Below are 19,911 nucleotides of genomic sequence, written 5' to 3'. Positions count from 1 at the left end.
AAAAAAAAAAAAAAACTGCTGTTCCAACTTCAAAAATGCAAAAGCACCAACATGTATTTCTTAACCTCATGTGTTTTAGGATTGTAACATATATAAATGTACTGCCACTTATAATAAATTTAGCACGTCTTTGCTAAAAGATAATTTTGAACTTTTTTTTTGTAGACATAACTAATTGAAAGTTGAATGAACTAGTAACTAGTAACTGTTGTTTCAACTCATAAACGCATGCTGAAACAACTGCATCACACCGAAAGAAAAAAAAGCTGATATATATATATACACTGTACACGACTTAAAAAAATATGTGTGTGACGCACACACACACACACACACACACATATATATATACTGTACATATATGTAAAAGATTCAGAGTGTAACATGTTTCACAACGGTGATGTAATAACCAAAATATTAAACTAGAAAGCAAAGCAATTATGGCTGCACCTCTAGGTAGTACTATTAATGGCAACATTTAATTTTACTTAGGATTATCTGTGGGAAAATCAGACGGTTAAAAAAGGCATACACAAATTTAAAGCTTGTGAATTTTAAACAAACATGCAGAATATATTACTAAAGGCCAAGATGCACAAGAATTGCTGATGGGCTAAACGCTGCAGAAATCGCCTGGAGTTTGACACAACTGGAGGTAATCAATACAAAGAGAGAAATTCAAGAGAGATCAATCACTTCATGTTCTAAAAAAATGTGTTTAGTTGGAAATAAAGGCACATCTGCCCTAGACCCGGCGAGATTCAAAAATGAAGTAGAATTTGAATTATTGAAACGCAGGTGGTTGAGAGCACAAACTGTGGATTCAAGGACATCCTCTTCCATATCTTATGATGTTTTTGAAATGCTGAATGTACCATGAAGCCTGATGCAAAGAAAATGTGTTTGACTGTGAGACCCCATAAGACTGTGAGGGCATATTCATACCAATCCAAATGGGGATGGGTTTGCAAGTAACATGAGGTTAGAATGGCGAAGCTACTGACCTCAAATACACCCCTGCTCTGAATATATAGGCCTTATAGCGTTTGATTTGACTAGAGTTCTTGCATATTCATGGCCTTGCCAGGGATCAGTCAAGTACGGCGGAATTTACTTGATCTGCCACAACTAAAGTGTGTATTCAGACAGAAGCCCCCCCGCCACCACCACCGGAGGGATTGACCTCTAAAATCACTGTCTGAGAACAGGGAGACGAAAGATAAAAGAAAGGCAGAGATGAGTGAAAGGGGTGGGAAAGAGGTTCGTGGTGGTGCTCGGAATGCAAAATGGACCACTGATAGTATTATGAGCCATATGGCCCATAAATATGTTGTATTTTGACGAGCTTTTCTTTGATGCTGACATCATTCCCAGCCCTGCTAAGCATCCCATTGACCTTCATCAGCAAATGTTTCCTGGGAGAAATGCATCCTTTAATGGTCCCTACAAATGTTCTTGCACCTATTCATCATGGCAAATTCAGACATGATGTTTCTCAGACATCGAGATGGGGTCGCTAAAGTTAAATAATGCTGACATTTGTGTCACTGCTTTATAGCTAACACGAGACACTAGAGATTTTTCACCAAATATGGGGCCAGCGGGTACAAGACATGATCTGATATTCTAGATTCTCTTCTGCAATATCCACTGTCTATTTGTCAGTAATGGCTCTGAGCTGATATCCAAGTTGTGGTTTAAAATGACTAAGTAAGAAGAAATATTATAGACAATAGCTAATATATGAAAGGAAAAATGAGCTTTACCGAAAGTATGGAATGGTAAGATACAACATAAAGAGCACTTTACTTCAGAATCGGAGATGAATCAACACTGTCTAACTTCTTTCTAATAGATTATTTCAATAGTCTATACCCGTCAAAACATACAGGATACCTTTAAGATGTACAGAAATAACATACGACTAAGGCATTCAAAGTTACACTCAATATATTTAAAACCTGAAGAGTTATAAGTTTCTTTCTGCAAGAAAAAAGAAAGAAAGAACGAAAGAAATCATATAAAGATCCGGTCGAAACCTGCCCTGTAATAGGTTTTGAACTGCTCAAAGAAGGGGTCAATGTGATTAAGTTAGTGAATATGCTTCTATTTAAGTCTCACGGTCCCACAGCTCTGTCTTCACCTTGATCTCTCTGACTTACAATCGCACAGCTCAGTCTTCCACTCCGCGAGAAAGACCAGTCGCCGCAGCAAGGTCACCTCTCTCTCCACCACAATTTACATTTATGTCCCTCACCTGCTTTTATTTTTTAGCTATTTTGCATTTGGCACATCTTCTCTGGAAGCACAGACTAGAATACTAGTATTCAAATGAACCTTCGTCTCATTAATGCCGGCAATTTTCCTCAGAGACAACTTATAATGTTTCCTTTGGACAGAGTTCGAAATTCTATTTAAAAATAATCAGCCTTTCCCTGCTATGTTACAAGTTTTAGCTCTAATGAGTTCTATCAAGCATTTCTGTGGGAAGCAATTGTTTCAGCAGTGTGCATCTGTTCAGTTGTGCTTGTGGAACGCAACCCTATCTTGTTTGGTTTTCTGTCAAGCGTGCTTGGTTTTGGCATGTCAATCAAGAACAAACATAGCTGTAATCTCAAGCTAGCACTCTTGTTTTTTCTACACACAAAAATTTGTTTTGCTAATAATTACTCTTTAGAATTGAACGTCTGATTGGAAAAAGAAAAAAAAAACATCCCATAATCAAAGCCATCCAACATCCCGCTATCTGTCACAGTCTTCCTAATATGTACAATGTTCCTTCAGTTGATTAATTGTGCCATTTTCGTACAGTCATCTTCAGTGAAGACGTGAAATGCTGTTTTTGCTAATATGAGCACACAACCATAAAACCAACAACCTCCCACTTTTGAAGTTTCAGATTTTCATTTGCATATTGCATCTTGACATGCATGCATCTTTGAGCCCATGTTGAAGCTCAGCACATGCAGCTGTCACCATCCATTCTACATCTTTCTATCAGAAGGACAGTACAAATGGGAGCTGGAGCAGCGAGTGGTTTAAGAAAGGAAGTTGTGAATTACCTGTCTGGTGTGGATTTGTCCAGGTGCCTTGAAGCCTCCTTGACAGCTGCACTCTGAAACGCTGTAGGGGTCGGAGCTGCTGGAGGAACATTTGGAGAGTGAGTCACAGCCCACCACGAATGTGTTGTCCAGTGGGAGTTCCTGAATGACATGATGCTTCTTGGGAGCCACAGGGGTCTCTGGTTTGATCTGGAATGTTGGCTGAGGGGAAGCGGATTTGTAGTGCTTGGCTAAGTCAGGACTGTTGGGTTTGAAGGTAGTCGGTGTGGTAGCCCAGTTGTACTTTCCCATTGTCTGCTCCTCAAGTTCAACAGGGAGGTCTAAGGTGCCATTGATGTGCTCATGAGTAGGGTCATCGTTCTTGGGTTCCTCAATGGTTACGAAATTCAGCAGCAAACTTTTTGGGGATCTCTTCTTCTTCTTCTTTTTCTTTTTAATCTGCCGACCCTCCTGGTTGGGTGATACCCACTCGCCGCTCTGCTTGCTCTTCTGGACAACTTTGTGTCTCGGTGTCTGTCGGCAGCGTACCAAAGCAGTCACAAAGATCACCAGGATAACCGTCATAGTCCCAGCTATTATGGCAATAACAACAATTACGTAGCCATTGGTCTGGGGTGTCACCTCGTTGTCCCCAATGTTCCGTTCCAAAGGAGTCTCCAAACTCTTGCGAAGTTGTTCCTGGATGAATGTGGCATTGGAGACGGTATCATTCACAAACAAATGAACAAGGGCGATTGCGTGTAAGGACTCAGGCTGTCCCAAGTCCTTGACCTTTACAACTAGCCTATGAAGTCCTTGGTCTGCTGCTACAATCTTCTCCTGCAGAGTAATGTTGCCTGTCGTTTTGTCAATGGCAAACAGTCCTCTCAGTGACCCTCCAATAATACTATACTGCAGCTCAGCGTTCATCCCAGTGTCATTGTCAATGGCAAATACTCTGGTCACCACTGAACCAGGGCTGGTGGTTGAAGGTACTAGATCATAGGAGTAGTTTGAGGAGGGGATGACAAACACCGGTCGATTGTCATTCACATCAACAACATTTATGGTGACCTTGGCATAGGAGGTGGTTTGCATTTGACCTGCGTCCACAGCCTTGACAACAAACGTGTAGGAACTTTGTTGCTCCCTGTCAAAGGTAATGTTTGGTTTGATTACCCCGGTTTTGGGGTCGATGATGAAATTGTCCTTCCCATTTATGATCGAGAGAGTGACGACTGCATTGTCACCAGCATCTGCATCCGTGACAGTAATCAAACCCACCGTCCCATACAAAGGCAGGTTCTCAGGCACATAGAAGTTGTACTCAGGATGGGTAAAGGCTGGACTGTTGTCATTTTGGTCTTGGACTATTAGCTTGACGGTGATGTTGCTTTGGAGAGGGGTAGAACCATTATCCCTGGCAATGACTGTGAATGAATACTTCTCCTGCTTCTCTCTATCCAGCCTTTTGACAACGGAAAGGATTCCAGAACGGGGATCTATGTTAAACCCATCAGGAGCATCTTGGCCAAGACTATAAATAATAAAGGCATTAGAACCACTATCTGCATCTGTTGCACTGATTTTTATCAACTGTGTGCCCGGGTCATTGTTTTCTGGAATGGACAGCTGGATTTCAGGCTGAGGGAAAACTGGGACGTTGTCATTCTCATCCTTTATTTTAATCAGGACCATTGCCGAAGTGTTCAGAGGTGGTTTCCCAGAGTCAGATCCAACTATCCTAATTGCATACTCTCGAGTGGTCTCGTAATCTAAGGGTGCGGCGGTTTCGAGCAAAAACTGGTCATTGAAGACCGGCTTCAGTCGGAAAGGTACATCATGATCAGTGTAACAAGTAACTTTACCGTTCAGATCCGCATCTTTGTCAGTCACAGTAATTAGGGCTATTTTTGTGTTAAGGGGGGCATTTTCAGACAACAGCACAGTGCCATTAACGAGATTCATTATATAACGGGTATCAATGGAGGGGACGTTGTCATTAATGTCTGTAACATTGACTGTCACTGTAGCCCTTGAAGGGATAGAGCTTCCGTCACTGGCCAGCACTATAAGCTTGTGCACCGGGTTGACTTCCCTGTCCAATGGCTGCTTGACGGTAATCAGTCCAGTTGTGCTGTCAATAGCAAAATGTCGTTTGGTGGCAGGGGAAATTTGGTTGCTGAAGGAGAAGTGAATCTGAGCATTGGATCCCAGATCAGCATCTGTGGCATGAAGGTGTGTGACAGATGTTCCCATTGGGGCATTCTCAGGAACGTTTACCTCCACCTCGCTGTCCTTGAACACCGGCCGATTGTCATTCACATCTGAGACGGTGACCTGCAGAATGGCTGTGCTGGACTTTGGAGGGGTGCCACCATCCTCTACTTTAATTTTCATCACAAAGGTGTCCTTCGTCTCCCGATCGAGGCTGTGCTGGACTATGAGTTGGGGCCATTTGTCTCCTTCAGGCGTCTCGATGATGTCCAGGCCAAATTCGCTCACACTCTGGAAAATAAAAAAATAGCAGTCTTGTAAATGGTTTGCAGTATATTTGACCAAGAAAAGTACATCTTTAAAGTGTTGAACAAAATGCCAGTTAGAGGACACCTCCACTTGATGTTTATACTTGAACTAAAAATCCCATGCATGGTGCATTTTTCTTGTTGTTTCAGTTATTACTAATATTGTTGTTGTTGTTATTATTGTGCCAATTACTAGAACTTCTTACTTTTAATGTATGTGGGAATGTGTGTTATGATAATCTCTCAGACAGAACTCACAGAAGTAAAAAAAACATACAAATACTAATGTGTTTGAGCCAGTCATTTATTCTGGCTTTCAACGGATGTTGGCTTTAGCTCCAGCATTAAACCTTGAGGTTAAAGTTCTTTAATCCTATGAGAAAATGCACAAGGTCTTCAAAATATTTACTTGAAAAGCCCGTCCTGGGGATATGATCCTATAAAGCAAACACTGAATCCCCACACAGTAAACAGTTCCATCTAGCACCTGAAAACTAAAATATGTGCCATAAATGATGCACTGAGCACAGTTTCTCCCCCCAAAGTAAATAAGACTAAGATGTGGTAAACAATCAAAAATTATTTGTTGGGAGAGGAAATTACCTTGTGTCATTCCATATTTACTTGGGTAAGCATAAATCAATGCACATATTCCTGTCTGAAATATTACAGCAAGCCTTTTATTGACCCTCATTAAATAATTTTTTTTTCTTCCCTGACCTTTGCAGACTCCTTAATAAGCGTGCTTCGTTTACATTTTCTTAAAAATGTAAAAACCATTTGCCTGTCTGACAGAAAATTGCAGATTTAACATTCAGAAGCAACATTTTCTACCAACCAATACAAGTAACAAAGCCACACTGCATCTCATAGCAATATAATAATAAAACAGTGAGTTCTAGCCCTATCCTCTGGTGTATTCTGCTTTGCTGCACACAACTTATTGTTTTACCCAACTAGCAAGACTCTGATTTAGTGTATGGAAGACAGCTTGTGCAGTTTCAAGTTCATATGTGAAGAAAGAAGCTGAAAAGGAGTCAAAGAGATGTTTCCATTTTAAATATACTGCAAGACCACCACAGACTAAAGAAAAGGGAAGAACCTGAACATTTAAAAAAGCTTTTCTCCCAGTAAGGAGCTAAATCTAGGCAACAGCAAAGCCTGAGGAAAATGAAAACAAATGCAAGTGTAATCCCCCTGAGAATCCAGCTTCGACTGTTTAAAATAATTGCCTTCCTACCGAAACTAGCCCTAATATTTCTGATTACAGATCAGGCTACATGGTACGACAAAACATCACGCGTATTCTATATTCCGTGGTTGGCGAGCGAGGGAGACAGGGGAACAGCGCCTGAATGAGAGTCAAGCACATTTGTGAAACAAAGAGACTCTTTGAAGCTCTTTCAGTCAAAAAACATTTCATGCTAGAACAAGAAAAGGCAACTTCCTTAAGAGATAAGCTTCCTGCTTCACATAAAGCTGGGGAAGATTACTCTGTCAAGGTACATATTTCAAATGTGATTACGATACATATATGCATTTCCCATGCTATGGGTGATCTTGAATCATTTAGTCTGGTACTAACAATCCACTTTCTATGGGCACACTGCATGCAGCCACAAATTAACTACAATGGCAAATGACAATTTATCATTTGGGTTGACAAAGTAAGCTTTTTACATGCTAAAATCATGTAGCATTCCCCTTTGGTGGATCTTGGCACAATTTTGTGACCATCTGTGGTCTACTGTCAGTACTACCAACACATGTAAATAACACACACATCAAAACACATCAAAGTACATAATTAGCATTAAAACACAAAAGTTATTAAAGGAACAATTTGGATGCCTACATATATTAGCACATGCAGAACAGCTTTTTTCTTTATTATACAGTCAACACAATTCAACAAAAATTGATTGCCATGAAGATGTAGTTAATGTAAAAATCAGCACAAAAATCTGTTTCTTGTACTTTTGGTTATGACAAATGTGGGTTACAATTTGTCAGTTACAAATGCATGCACGGTGACCATAAGGGCTTTTTTTCACTAGTTATCTATGATTGTTTCAGATTTATACAGGGAGCTAAAACATGGATTAGTTAATGAGTCTGGTTTAAAAATGCCTTGCAATGAGGAGATCAATCATAATTATACAAGCCAGGCCCATAGAAAATGAGGCTGGGGAATTCTGATTATCTTCAGAAAGACTCAGGTAGAGTAAAAAGAACATGAATCACAGGCCCAAGGGAAGTGACAAATGTCTGAAATTAATACAGGTAGTGCATAAGAATCTACATATTCATACCAACTGACCCACAGAGCATTATGAGAGACACATAGGATGGATCTCTTTTGTTCAAGTTAAGACTGACAGGGGATGATACTAGGTGTAAGACGAAGCCAAAAAAACTTGCTTAAACTGAACCCAATTGTCTGGTGCAATCAAGAAATATATGCAAAAGCGAATGTCGGTTATAAATAACCCAAAGAGAGCTGTATCTTAACAGTAGAATATTAAGTATCAGTGGGCTTCATTTTGCATAGTTCAACCCCAGAGTTTCTCTCAGCTTTGCAGACTGGCTGAAGTATCTGCTGTATGAATCAATGAGATGACCTTCTACAGCAACGACTCAGAATGAACTCAGTATCAACAACCGAGAAACTGAATATTTTAGACCCCTGCGCCATTGTATTGTGTCGAAACACTGTATAAAGTGTTAAATACATTTAATACAACATATAAAGCCATAAATATTTCACTTACACTAAATTGTCTGTAAATGTTGTCACCTGAAAATGTTTTTTTTTTTTTTTCACTACCAACTATAATCAGATCTAAGCCATTTCCCTGTGACGGAAACACAAGCGTGGTCTCCTTGGTGAAACTTTGGCTGAACAATCTGCCAGAAATTAGGCACAAATGAAACCTGGAACCAACTGACAGGTAGTAATGTGATTAGAATCTCCTAACATTTCCCCAGCATCCACTATTGTCCAGAACAGTAGCAGAAATCAGTTTCACCTTATCCACTCATCCTTAAACTGAATGCACTTTTACTCAGACTGATCCTCAAGGGAGTGACATTCCAAAATGTTTGGTTTAATGAGCATCTATAATCTCATAAGCCAATTGTTCTAATTAATATTATTTACTTTATATACTGCAAGCGTTTCCTGGGAAACAAACCTTTTGTGAGAAGTGTCAGAACCCTTAGCTCAACTTCAGGCACAACAATTACTTTGTTCTAAGACGATGATATCTTTCTCGAGAATCATTCACAAGCCTTTGTGGTGCAATATTCATGGAAACTCTTTATGACATGTTACTTGTCAGCCCTTGATCATTAATGCATCATTCGACTGGCTCTTCTCATTGTCTTGAAGTGAAATAACTGGAGAAGTGAGAAGTGAGAGCTTAAAAAATAAAATAAAATCACACTTTGGATAAATTATTTAAGCTGAGCTAGTTTCAAATCGGAATCAGACACAGATGAAAACCAAAATACTCATGAATTATTGAAATGAAATGGTAACAACTTTAATGCTGACCTTGACTCCCCCAAATAAGCAATCCAACGGAGACTTTGCTGCAATGAAAGTCCTTTCGAAAGATCTAAAATGTGGCGCAGAAATAAAACGACAATGCCGGCGGTCCCGGGTGATTAAAAACACACAAACGGCTTCAAAACGAGAGAAATGGCTTTCTTAATGTGAGGTTAGAGTGCTTAAACGGCAGGTTAAAAATAACAATGAGTTGGGTGGAACCCACAACAGAAAAGTCAATATCCTCATCCCATGAGCCTGATCTGATCCACATGCCTCCAGATAGGACTTGTAAAGAGGTTCTCTTTAAGTGATAAAATCTCTTCTAATGGAAAGCATTCCTCCAGCCATGCATGGTATTACTTTCTGTAAGCTGACCTTGATAGTGTCCAGGGGTGCTTCTGTGCATCGTTCCAGGTGACATGGCAACACTAATGCTGATGGAACAATTAATATGGCACTGCAATTAAAACCGGGGTAGGCAATAACGGCCCTCTGTGTCATAAGCGAGGGCTTGCTCCTTAGGGGACATGACTGGAATGAGTAAAGAGCAGAAGAGGGATTGCTATCGGAGCTCTTTCAAAGCTATGCACGCAGCAGCTGTGGCCCACAATGCTAATCGTGCAGCTCCATGCTGACAGTGAGCTGGTCTAAACCATTACCGTGTGGGAGCTTCAGAGATTCGAACTCTCACAGGACCATGCAAACGCAGTCCAAGAGGTGGATTCACGGCCAGATGCTGCTCGTGGGATGCTTTCAACAACCTCAGAGGATGAAACATATCCTCCCTTTCCATTTCTGTTTACTTAGATCAAGCCTCACCAAACTCGCATGCATGATTCATATAAAGAGACACTACACTTGCAGACGAAGAGCAAATGAAATCATCTGAAAGGCAACAGAGCCTTTACATATTTATTGTAATTGTATGAGGAAACGCACTGGTCATTTTCCAAGCAAAGGCAATCGAGAGAGCCGCAGCAGCTTGGCAGAGAGAGAGAGAGAGAGAGAGAGAGAGAGAGAGAGAGAGAGAGAGAGAGAGAGAGAGAGAGAGAGAGAGAGAGAGAGAGAGAGAGAGAGAGAGAGAGAGAGAGAGAGAGAGAGAGAGAGCAAGAGACTCTTTAAAAATGCAAATTGGTAACTTAATCAGACATGAAAAGCAAGGATTCGGCTAATTCTCAAAAGAAAAGGTACAAATTACTCTTTCACTTTAATGACAGTCTTGGGCTCTTTGTTTCACACTGTATTTGAATTTCACACTGTATTTGAATTTTAATTAAAATACAGGACGACCTTTCTGGGGAATACTAGTTCATTCATTGAACTACGCTATGTCGTAATCTTCCGCACTGTGACTGACAGCCCAGATGCATGCGAGTGTGCATAGTGACTTTTTACCACTTCTGGGGTTAATGGGCCTTCTGACACTGTATAAAATGCTAAATTAAATACACATGCAACGTATCTGCTACTGTATATATTTTAATAGCATGCATACCATTATCCTACTTTTCAGTTTGAGCGGACTATATTAAGCCGCTGAGAATATTACGCTAGTTTCTCAGAAGACATCAATTAGAAGAAAGAACCATTCTCCCCATTGTTCATATCTATCTTGGTGCAATTAACAACTTACCTTACACAAAACAGAGGAAATTACTTTTAAAACCTTGAGCCAAAAACAATTTTTTTTTATTGCTTACTGTGCTATTTTTATTCTGGACATTAAGGGCCCATTAAATGGCGGTGTCACGTAATAAATCACAGCTGAATGTTGAACTCACCTTGACAAGCTCGTAGTGTTGAATCCCATTGATCCCTGTATCAGGGTCAAATGCGGAAGGGACAGGGTAGCGGCTGTTGATGGCTGTGTTTTCTGGAATGGAGATGTTGATAACCGTCGACTGAAAGAGCGGGGCGTTGTCATTGATGTCTTCGATGAGGAAGCGGATCTTGACCAGTCGGAAAATCTCGTCAGGTAGCACGGCGACCTCGATCTCGTAAAAGCAGCGCTTCTCGGTGAAGACTCCGGAACAGAGTTTCTCACGGTCGATGCGGTTGGCTGTGGTGAAAATCTCTCCCGTGCTTGCTTCTACCTTGACCAAAGGCACATCACCCGTCTTGTAGACAGGTTTAAACTGCAGCGCAGAAGACAGTTTAATGTCTGGATCTAGGTTCAAGTTTAGGTCTTTGTGCAGGTTTCCGATGCGCACATTCTCCGGCTGCTCCTCTTTTACGGTGTAGTCCTTCTCTTGAGCCCGGCACATCAAGAACAGGCAGGTGAGTAAAACCACCAGAACATGGGCCTCACTTGCCAAGTCCATACTCAGAATAGGTGCTGCACTCTCTTCAAAGATCTGCAAGGTCTGCTAGAGGAAGATAAGTGGGAAAAAAGAAAGATGGTCATATTCACAACTACTGTATGGAACACAGTTCTGATACAAATAGCTTCTTGATCCTTTTAAACATTAACTCTTTGGGGGAGCATTTTAGATTATTTTATAGATTAAAGAGATTAGTTAGCCCAATATAACAATTCTGTTCACTCTCAAACCTGTATGACTTCCTTCTGTGCAAAGGAAAGAGAACACACACACAAAAGGGAAAATCTGAAGAAGAAAAAAAGTGCTGGTTGCTCTTCTTCCATGCAATTACAATAATGGAGACTGAGGTTTTAAGTCTATCGATGTGCATGGGAGTAGCAATGTGAACAAATTATCTTGAGTTGGATCTTTTCAAATGAATCACAAAACTGAGCCACTGGACTGGTTCGGTGCTCAAGTTCTCACTGTGAGTCAACTCACCAAATCAGTCTACTAGACTACTACCAGACGTAGTAGTGAACAATTCCCAAGTGGGGAGTATAGTGCATATGGACTACTTTTTCCGCCTCAAATTGCAAAGAAATCCTTTAGTATCTTTGTCTTTCAAGTAAAAATATATAAACATCTCAAAACAAGACAGAACAAGACAAAAGATCCTTGTTTTCATTGAAATCTCAAACTAGTGAGGTTTTTGTGAAAATGAGAGGGGAAAACACTGTTTGCCAATGGGGTAAAAAGAGATTTTTCTCTTCTTTTGTGTTCCAAAGAAAGAAAGAAAGTCGTACAGGTTTGGAACAACATGAGGTTGAGTAAATGACACCGTTTACATTGCTGGGTGATCTACCACTTTTTTTTTTTTTTTTTCTTTTTTTTATACACAAAAGGAAAAAGACACTGTTTTAACAAGATGATTCATTGTTTAAATTGTCAAATGCTACCAAATACAACATACAACTGCATTAGAGAGGCTCTCCAGATTTCATACTGCACATAATGGACTCTTGTATGCCACTGGCAACACTCAACAGAGCTACAATGCATGATATCAGATTACAGTATGTTGATATTCTGAGCAGCCAAGATGTAACTGTAGTGCAAGTAAGAGTTTTATGATTTAAAGTTCAAGAATAAAGACATGAGTCCCAAATGACTGTCAATATCCATCAGAAGAATAGGACAAAGCCATAATTCAAAAGCACCAAGACATGATTTATGAATCAGCATTTCAGTGTTTGTTGCCAACTTGCTTGATGGCCACACAAATCCTGTCAGGGCATTATATAAATAAAAGTAGCCAGAGGGCTGAGGCTTTCACAATGTGCCAACAACTCAACTAGGTCACAGAGAACTGGTGGGGGAGATGCCTAACACTTCCAGACTCTGGGTTTTGTTAGTTTACAGAATTGTCCGCACAGTGCTATTGCTGTTTAAATGTAGTGCCCTTCACCTTAACCACATCAATAACTCCAAACTAAAAGAGTTTGACTTTCTTTTAAATCAAAGGGATTGTAATAATATACAACTAGATCATTAATAAAAGTTAAACGTTTTTTTAGGAGTAGGAGTATCCAATAAAGCTTCAGCAAATGAATTACTCAAATATAGCACGTTACTAGAGTGACAAAGAAAAATTACAGCTCACGGAATAATGTTTTTGAAATGGGATATCCTGGAAATACTGTTAACAATGACTCCCCATTCATCAAGTCATTAATGTGTAATTTGTATGTGCCAAAAGGATGTTTGTTTAAAAACAAAGCTGAACGCAGCAGAGATACACGATCGTGTACCTTGAAGATTCGCTTCACACATCAAAAATTCATCACAAAGGCTAATTCCTTTAAACACACAGAGAGCTGAAGGCCCCAATTTTTTAGCCGCTCAAGTCTCAGCTGTCACAAGATGTTCTGTTTTTCACGGTGAACACTCCGGCTGGACTGTAGGGACTCATTAAAGGTTTGTTGGGCAGACGAGCACCACTCAGAGTATTTACATGACAGTGATCAATGGCCAGCTTACTATCTGCACATATTTTCAGACTGCTACGTTGTTCTTTGAAGAAAGTAGTGAAAAATGATTTGGTTTGCTTTTGAAGATTGCACCATTTTTGAGTCGGCGAGAACAAAGCAATTACTATTCACCTACTGTACTCTGATAAGCCCTGTACTCAGTCCAAGGCTGTATCCGACAATGCATAATGAAGAGGACTTACTGGCTAAGGAGTGCATTGCAGAGTAGTGCATAAAAGATGAAAAGATGATCTACGTCTAAATAACCGCAACTGACACTAGCCGTGATGCGCAATAAGGGCGACGGGTCTCTCGTTCTGCAAATTCCCTTGCATTTTTAGATCATCAGTTTACCATCAACAATAACGAATCACACCGTCCTGGGGAGAGAGAGAACGCTGATGAACCTGTATAACCCAAAATAGCACCAAACAGTGTAGACAGTATAAGCTCCAGCTCTCAGTAAGTGATGTCTGGCATTTTGTATGGAGCTCTGCTACCCAGGGACGTGGTGCTGGGATTAGACAATTCCACACGGGAGCCCACATGTCACTCCTCCCCATATTTAGGACAGTTTATGTTGTTGCGAAAACTCGCGGAGCCATTTTCAGATTTACTCCTGGGAGCGATTCTTTCAAAACTATACTCTGGATGGAATCGCAAAGCTTTGAGTTTCAACTTTACCAATCTTTGGAAACTTGCAGCTTGAGAGTGAATAGAGAGAATTAGCTGGGAAAATTGCGCTCATGGGTATCGGTGTGACTTCCTCCCTGCTTGCGCAGGGTTCCAGTGATCTATTCTGAGCGGCGGACCATGCATTCCAGGGAGTATGCAAAAGCCGTCCTTCCCTCCGGAGCCTGGAGTGAGCGGCACACAGACTTTGGAGCGCTTTACGTGACAACGTGATCGACAGGCCTGCCTGTTTTTTGATTTTGAGTTGAGCTGTCAAGGAAGAAAATAATTCTACGTCAACCGCAAGTTCACGCTGAAACTCTGTCTATATGAATCGGCAGGAACCAAATGCTGCAGAGGTGGAAAAATCGATACGGTTCAACCTACCAAATGGGCATCAGATTAAAACGATCCAATTTAATACGCATGGTAATTAAAGCAAAATGACATCTCGAATAATGATTAAAGCCGCTTATGGAAGTTAAACTGGAACAACTGCCTGAAGCGTGTCACTTAACTTGCTCTTATCAGAAGCATCGCTCTCTTTATCGGTTTAAAGAAACCCCGTGTGTGCACGATTATTTGACATTTCGATGTCTTGTTTGAGTTCGCCCTCCACCTTTTGCCATCAGCAGCTTGAGACCCATAACCCCCCTGCCAGCTGTTCGCCAGCCTACCTGCTGTCCTTCTTGTGTTGTCAGGATGTCAGGCTTTTCATCAACAGAAAACGTGTTTTTTAATAATTTATTCAGGCTTTAAGCATCAGGAAGGCATCCTTTTTAATCTAATGGTTGGTAATGAAAAACATCTGGTATTGTTATTAAACATGAATATTACTTTTATTGTTGTGTTGTCGTTCTGCAACATCACTATCATATTTTCATGTCTCTTAATTAATTGCTCACATGTACCTGAACAGGCTAGACTGACGTGTCATATAAAGTTAGGATCCTTTTGAAACACACAGACTGGCTTTGAGTAGCTTTGATGGCGACTACACTAATCCTAAGAACCAATGATCAATTGAATGATCAATAGGGAGGTATTAACATACCAAACAGGCTGCCAGTTGCAACGGATAAACAGATGTAGCAAACGTGATGGAGTCGATTTAGGTCCGTCAGCAAAGATTATGCATCCAAACAGTCATGTCTGCCATTTATCAATTTATCAGTTTCCATGCGGTCAGATGACAAAATAACTTATGGCTAACTTCAGCCAAGAAGGAACCGAGAGTGATTTTGTTTGCGTAAAATGGTGCGCCATGAATCATGGTTGAGATTTTTGCTAATTTGAATCATAAATAATCATAGTAAAATTTGATTTAATTCTTTAGACCAACATCAGGCAATTTATTGTGGGCACTTTCAGTGGAACGACATGTCAGTTGTTGATATATCATTCTCCCAAATTGATTTTATATGGACAAACATTGCAAAGTGTATAACATGCCAATGAAACTCTAAATCTTAAAGGCTGGTATTTGGCCTGTGATGCACCATTCATCTTCACTCTCCCCCTCTGAATTTTCCCTTTAATAAATACATAAATGTATTAAATCTATAAGTTATGAATGACAGGAATTAGAAGCACAAGGGGATTTCACAAATGAAGGATAACATTTATTACAGGTTTTAAGATGACAGACATGTATGCTTGCATCACTCCTTTTACACTACACATTTTATGATGTATGTAGCATATTTAGAGTACTTTGAAAAAAAAATATTGACACTTAGTTTTTATAAGCACATAGTTAAGAAAAAAAATAATTTAAACAAATGTAATTAATCTCACCTTGCTCTAAAACACAAACATAGACTGTAAATTGTTGAAATGTAAAAATGAGAGAGAAATTATGCTAATAATTGAAGGTGGTAAAGCATGTTTTTTTTTCACTGTAATGCAAGGCAAGATAAATAAATAAATAACACCACCAATAGAGGGCACTGGAGTGGTCACAGTGTGGTCAAATTATAAAAATTAATATAGTATAAATAACCATTTATATTAATGGTTACATAGTTGGAAGGCAAACTCTTATTCTAATTATCAGATAATGCGAGATCAATTTGTATAATATATTAGCACACTGTATCAAATGTAACCACCTTGACCAGCACCGCAGTGCAGATTCAGTATTCGGCAATGACAGAAATAATTGTCGATGCACGTTTTTTTTTTTTTTCTGCCAACTTACAGAAGGGCAACTGTACAATTGATATAATATTGATATCATCAGTCTTAGCTAGGTAAGTTCTTCACTCAAATTGTTCTTACTTATCATTGATGATACTAGCAGCTTATAAAGCAATACAGAAAGTTTATTAAAACATCTGACTTCATAATAATACATTTTTGAAGCCTTGACTATTTTATGTTACTGGATTACAGGCAACTATATACAGTAACAAATGTTTTGTGACATGTTCTGTATATTGCTTTCACGTTCGATGACATCATACTTCTTTCTAGCGGCCGATCAAGACTGAAAAAATAATTCCTAAAATTTTTTAGGGATTTTTTTTGTTTCTTGTATACTGTTAAAAATTGCATAAAGTTCTTTCAGCATCGACTCTAGGGGCTCAGTGCTTTCCACACTCCATGAAGAAATGTGAAAACTGGTAAAAATTACTATAAACAATGGGTAATAAAGAGAGAGGCCTGCTGAATTTCTCCATATCTGAGAGTTGCTCAACCACCAGATATGCACTGTAAAAATGAAAACCAGTTGCATCATTTCGCCTTAAAGCATGAAACAATGTTGCAGTCTTGTCCCTATGAAAATCCAAATTAGAAATTAATCCGATTTGACACTCATACCTGTCATCAAAGGTCAACTGATGCATAACAGAATGTGAACAAAGCAAGCAGAATGGATTACATCTACAATGCGCTCCCCCAGTGCACTTGTATGCTACATTTGGACACTTACCTTAAAATTATCATGGTAACTAGAGTAGTTTGCACCAAAATACCCATGTTACTACAGTTATTACCAAGGCAAATCTAATTTATGAATATGGGATCCTTGCACACAGTGTAAGGCTTTAAGAATATTTGTTATTTTATTATTTTGTTGTTGTAGCTATTACAGTTGAATAATATTAAGCTACAACTCATTTTCAGAAGTAACAATAAATGTAGTATCTACACTCTTAATAATAAAGCTTCCAGTTAGAACCCTAAGGTTTAGCATGCTCTAATTGGTGAACATTTTAAACTACACAAATAAGCTACATTTTATTAGCCTATTATTAGCTATTCTTTTCTAATTGTTGAGAAAACTATGTATATACTTCTTTAAAGGTTCACAAAACCATACACTGATATGAAGAACCTATAAGTTAACATCAATAACTTTTAAATCGCCAATGAAAATCTTGCATTCATCAAAAACTCCTATACAGCCCCAAAACGGTTCTTGATAAATCATTTAAGAATCTTTTTTTTTTTTTTTTTCCTCAAGAGGGTATGGTATTCAAGCGGAAAGAACGGCTACCATGGCATTTTTGTAAAGGACCGGATTTGTGTTTAAAACAAAGTATTTCTGTTCTGCCTCGGCCGGGAAAATGCCGCATCCTCCTGGATCAGCTTCCGACTTAATCTGCTGATGCTCTTCTGCCTCGCGAGCTGCATACAGCCGTGCATTTTTGAGTAGCCTAAATTATGCGATGTGGCCATTTCCTTAAAAAGCGAACTATGGAATATATTAATATTTTCCTCATAGGGTTATGAATAGTTACAAAACAAAGCCTCCTAAAGCCAGAAGATTGAGGAGAACGCTTCAGAAGTTGTTAGATGGCATCTTAGAGCAGTGTTATTCACATGTTGGCTGTAGATGTTCTCTCAGTATGAAACGTTTTAACACGACTTTACCTTTGCGTTAAAGCGGACCCGTTGCTATTGCCATTATAATAAAGCTAAATCAGCACACTAACAAACACTAACACACTAACAGAAAGTGAAGCCGTATAGGATAGCTTTCGGAAATTCTGCAGTTCGTGTCATTATTATTATTTTGTAAATATTACAATTCATTTATTTTCCTCAGGCAAACTGTTCTATTCACAGGGGAAAATAACACCGACTTTTGTGCACAAAGGCCCTTCGACTTTTTTTTTTTTCCTCGAACAGTGCAAGCGCATGTAAGTGCATATTTAATCTAATTCGCGATGTTTTTTAAAGACGTTAAAGTAAGTACGACCCATCGTTTCAATGAACGAGGGAGCGCGGTACAATTCAACAAAATCTTCTTCGCAAACATAGCATAAAATAGAAAAATAACCCATAAATGAGCATAAAAAAGGACGCGTCTTACCTCGGGTTTCTCTGTGAATATGGAAACTCTCAATTCCCGTCACGTAGCGGCATCACTGCTGGAGGAGATGAAGTGCCGTGAAGCAGACTGAAGAAAATCCCAGAATCAAACAGCTTCACGTAGTGACCAGTCGGTATCCAACTAGAGACAACGATCCATGTCCATGAAAAAGTCCACGGTCCACGCACGAACGGCGAAAAACATCTGCGAATGACTTTTGAGAAGAGACGATGTAATTCCTCAGATGTCTCGCGACTGGCTACTGCTTGAATCCCACGCGCGCGGAGAGATAGTGCTGCTCCAAATGGGTTTGTCAATGTGCAGTACTTCTTATTTCAGTGCATTCATACAGTCATCACGGGGAAAAAAGAAAAAAAAAACCTGGGAAAGCTCCTCGCATGTACGAAAACTGTTTAGTGAGGTTGTTTTCTTTTTCTCTGTGCGTTTAATTAACTGCTAAAAAACTTGTAAATCGTATCCTCGGACACGCCATTTAATGTCATCCCGTGGTTTGGCAGTGATGGAGAGCAAAATATCTATTTTGAGAAATACTGATGGACTGTCAGTGTAACGGAGCAGGTGGACAGTGTGCCTATAGGTGCAGCATCACTTCCACACACTGAGATTTTTTTGCCCTAGTTGTACGCAGAGCTCTAGCAATCTGTTGTATTGTATGAACTCAGTTCCTTAGTACTGCCCACCTCTCCACCTCCGATTGACATCATCGCGGGAGGAGGAGCCAGCGATAAATTTCACAGCCTTCATCATCTTAAAGCCGCACTGCTGCTGGAGTCAGAGCCCCGCTCGCTCGCGCTCACCGCGGACTAATAGCCTACCTCACACCAACGCCGCGACTCGCCTGAGAGGAAAAGGGGGCACTGTTCGCTTTGCTTATAAACACGAGCTTGTGTGCAAAGTCCAACGTCAAACTACTTCATTACACTTTACTAATGTGCAGACAGATAAGATAGATGTAAATATCTAGCTCATCATTGCCTAATTCCTGTAGGCCATTGTATTAAAGGGGTTATATGATGCTGCTAAAAAGAACATTATTTTGTGTATGTGGTGTAATGAAATGTGTTTATGTGGTTTAAAGTAAAAAAAACGCATTATTTTCCACATACTGTACATTATTGTTTCTCCTCTATGCCCCGCATAAAAACGCGTCGATTTTTACAAAGCTCATCGGTCTGAAAAAGCGAGGTGTGCTCTGATTGGCCAGCTATCCAGTGCGTTGTGATTGGCTGAATACCTCAAGCGTGTGACACGCCCCTCACTATACTGTGTTGATGCTGTGTCCGGCCGGAGCAACGAGACAAAAACATGAAAACCCATTACAAACGAGGCATTTGTTGCATCCAGTAGAGACATATTTACTGATTATAATGACTTATACTGTCGTTTTACGCGTTGCGTTGCATTGCGCCGCGTAAACATAAAACCATGTCTGCATTTGTGATCAGAGA

General features: G+C 39.8%; 1 protein-coding gene across 1 annotated transcript in view; it reads right to left on the bottom strand.

Annotated features, from left to right (window-relative positions):
- The window catches only part of LOC107664771 (protocadherin-11 X-linked-like), a 202,863-nt gene that overhangs the window by 153,255 nt on the left and 29,697 nt on the right, over positions 1 to 19,911 (bottom strand). The window contains exons 3-4 of the mRNA XM_016455427.1: positions 10,901 to 11,485; positions 3,063 to 5,549 (exon numbers count right to left, since the gene is read on the bottom strand). Of these exons, the coding sequence (XP_016310913.1) occupies positions 3,063 to 5,549; positions 10,901 to 11,440 (3,027 nt within the window). The 5' untranslated portion in view covers positions 11,441 to 11,485. The remainder of the gene's footprint in view (positions 1 to 3,062; positions 5,550 to 10,900; positions 11,486 to 19,911) is intronic.

The sequence above is a fragment of the Sinocyclocheilus anshuiensis genome, unplaced genomic scaffold, assembly GCF_001515605.1.
Source record: "Sinocyclocheilus anshuiensis isolate Anshui unplaced genomic scaffold, SAMN03320099.WGS_v1.1 scaffold235, whole genome shotgun sequence".
NCBI classification, from domain to species: domain Eukaryota; kingdom Metazoa; phylum Chordata; class Actinopteri; order Cypriniformes; family Cyprinidae; genus Sinocyclocheilus; species Sinocyclocheilus anshuiensis.
Note: the sequence above shows the minus strand (reverse complement) of the source record. Positions and strands in the feature narration are given on the sequence as shown.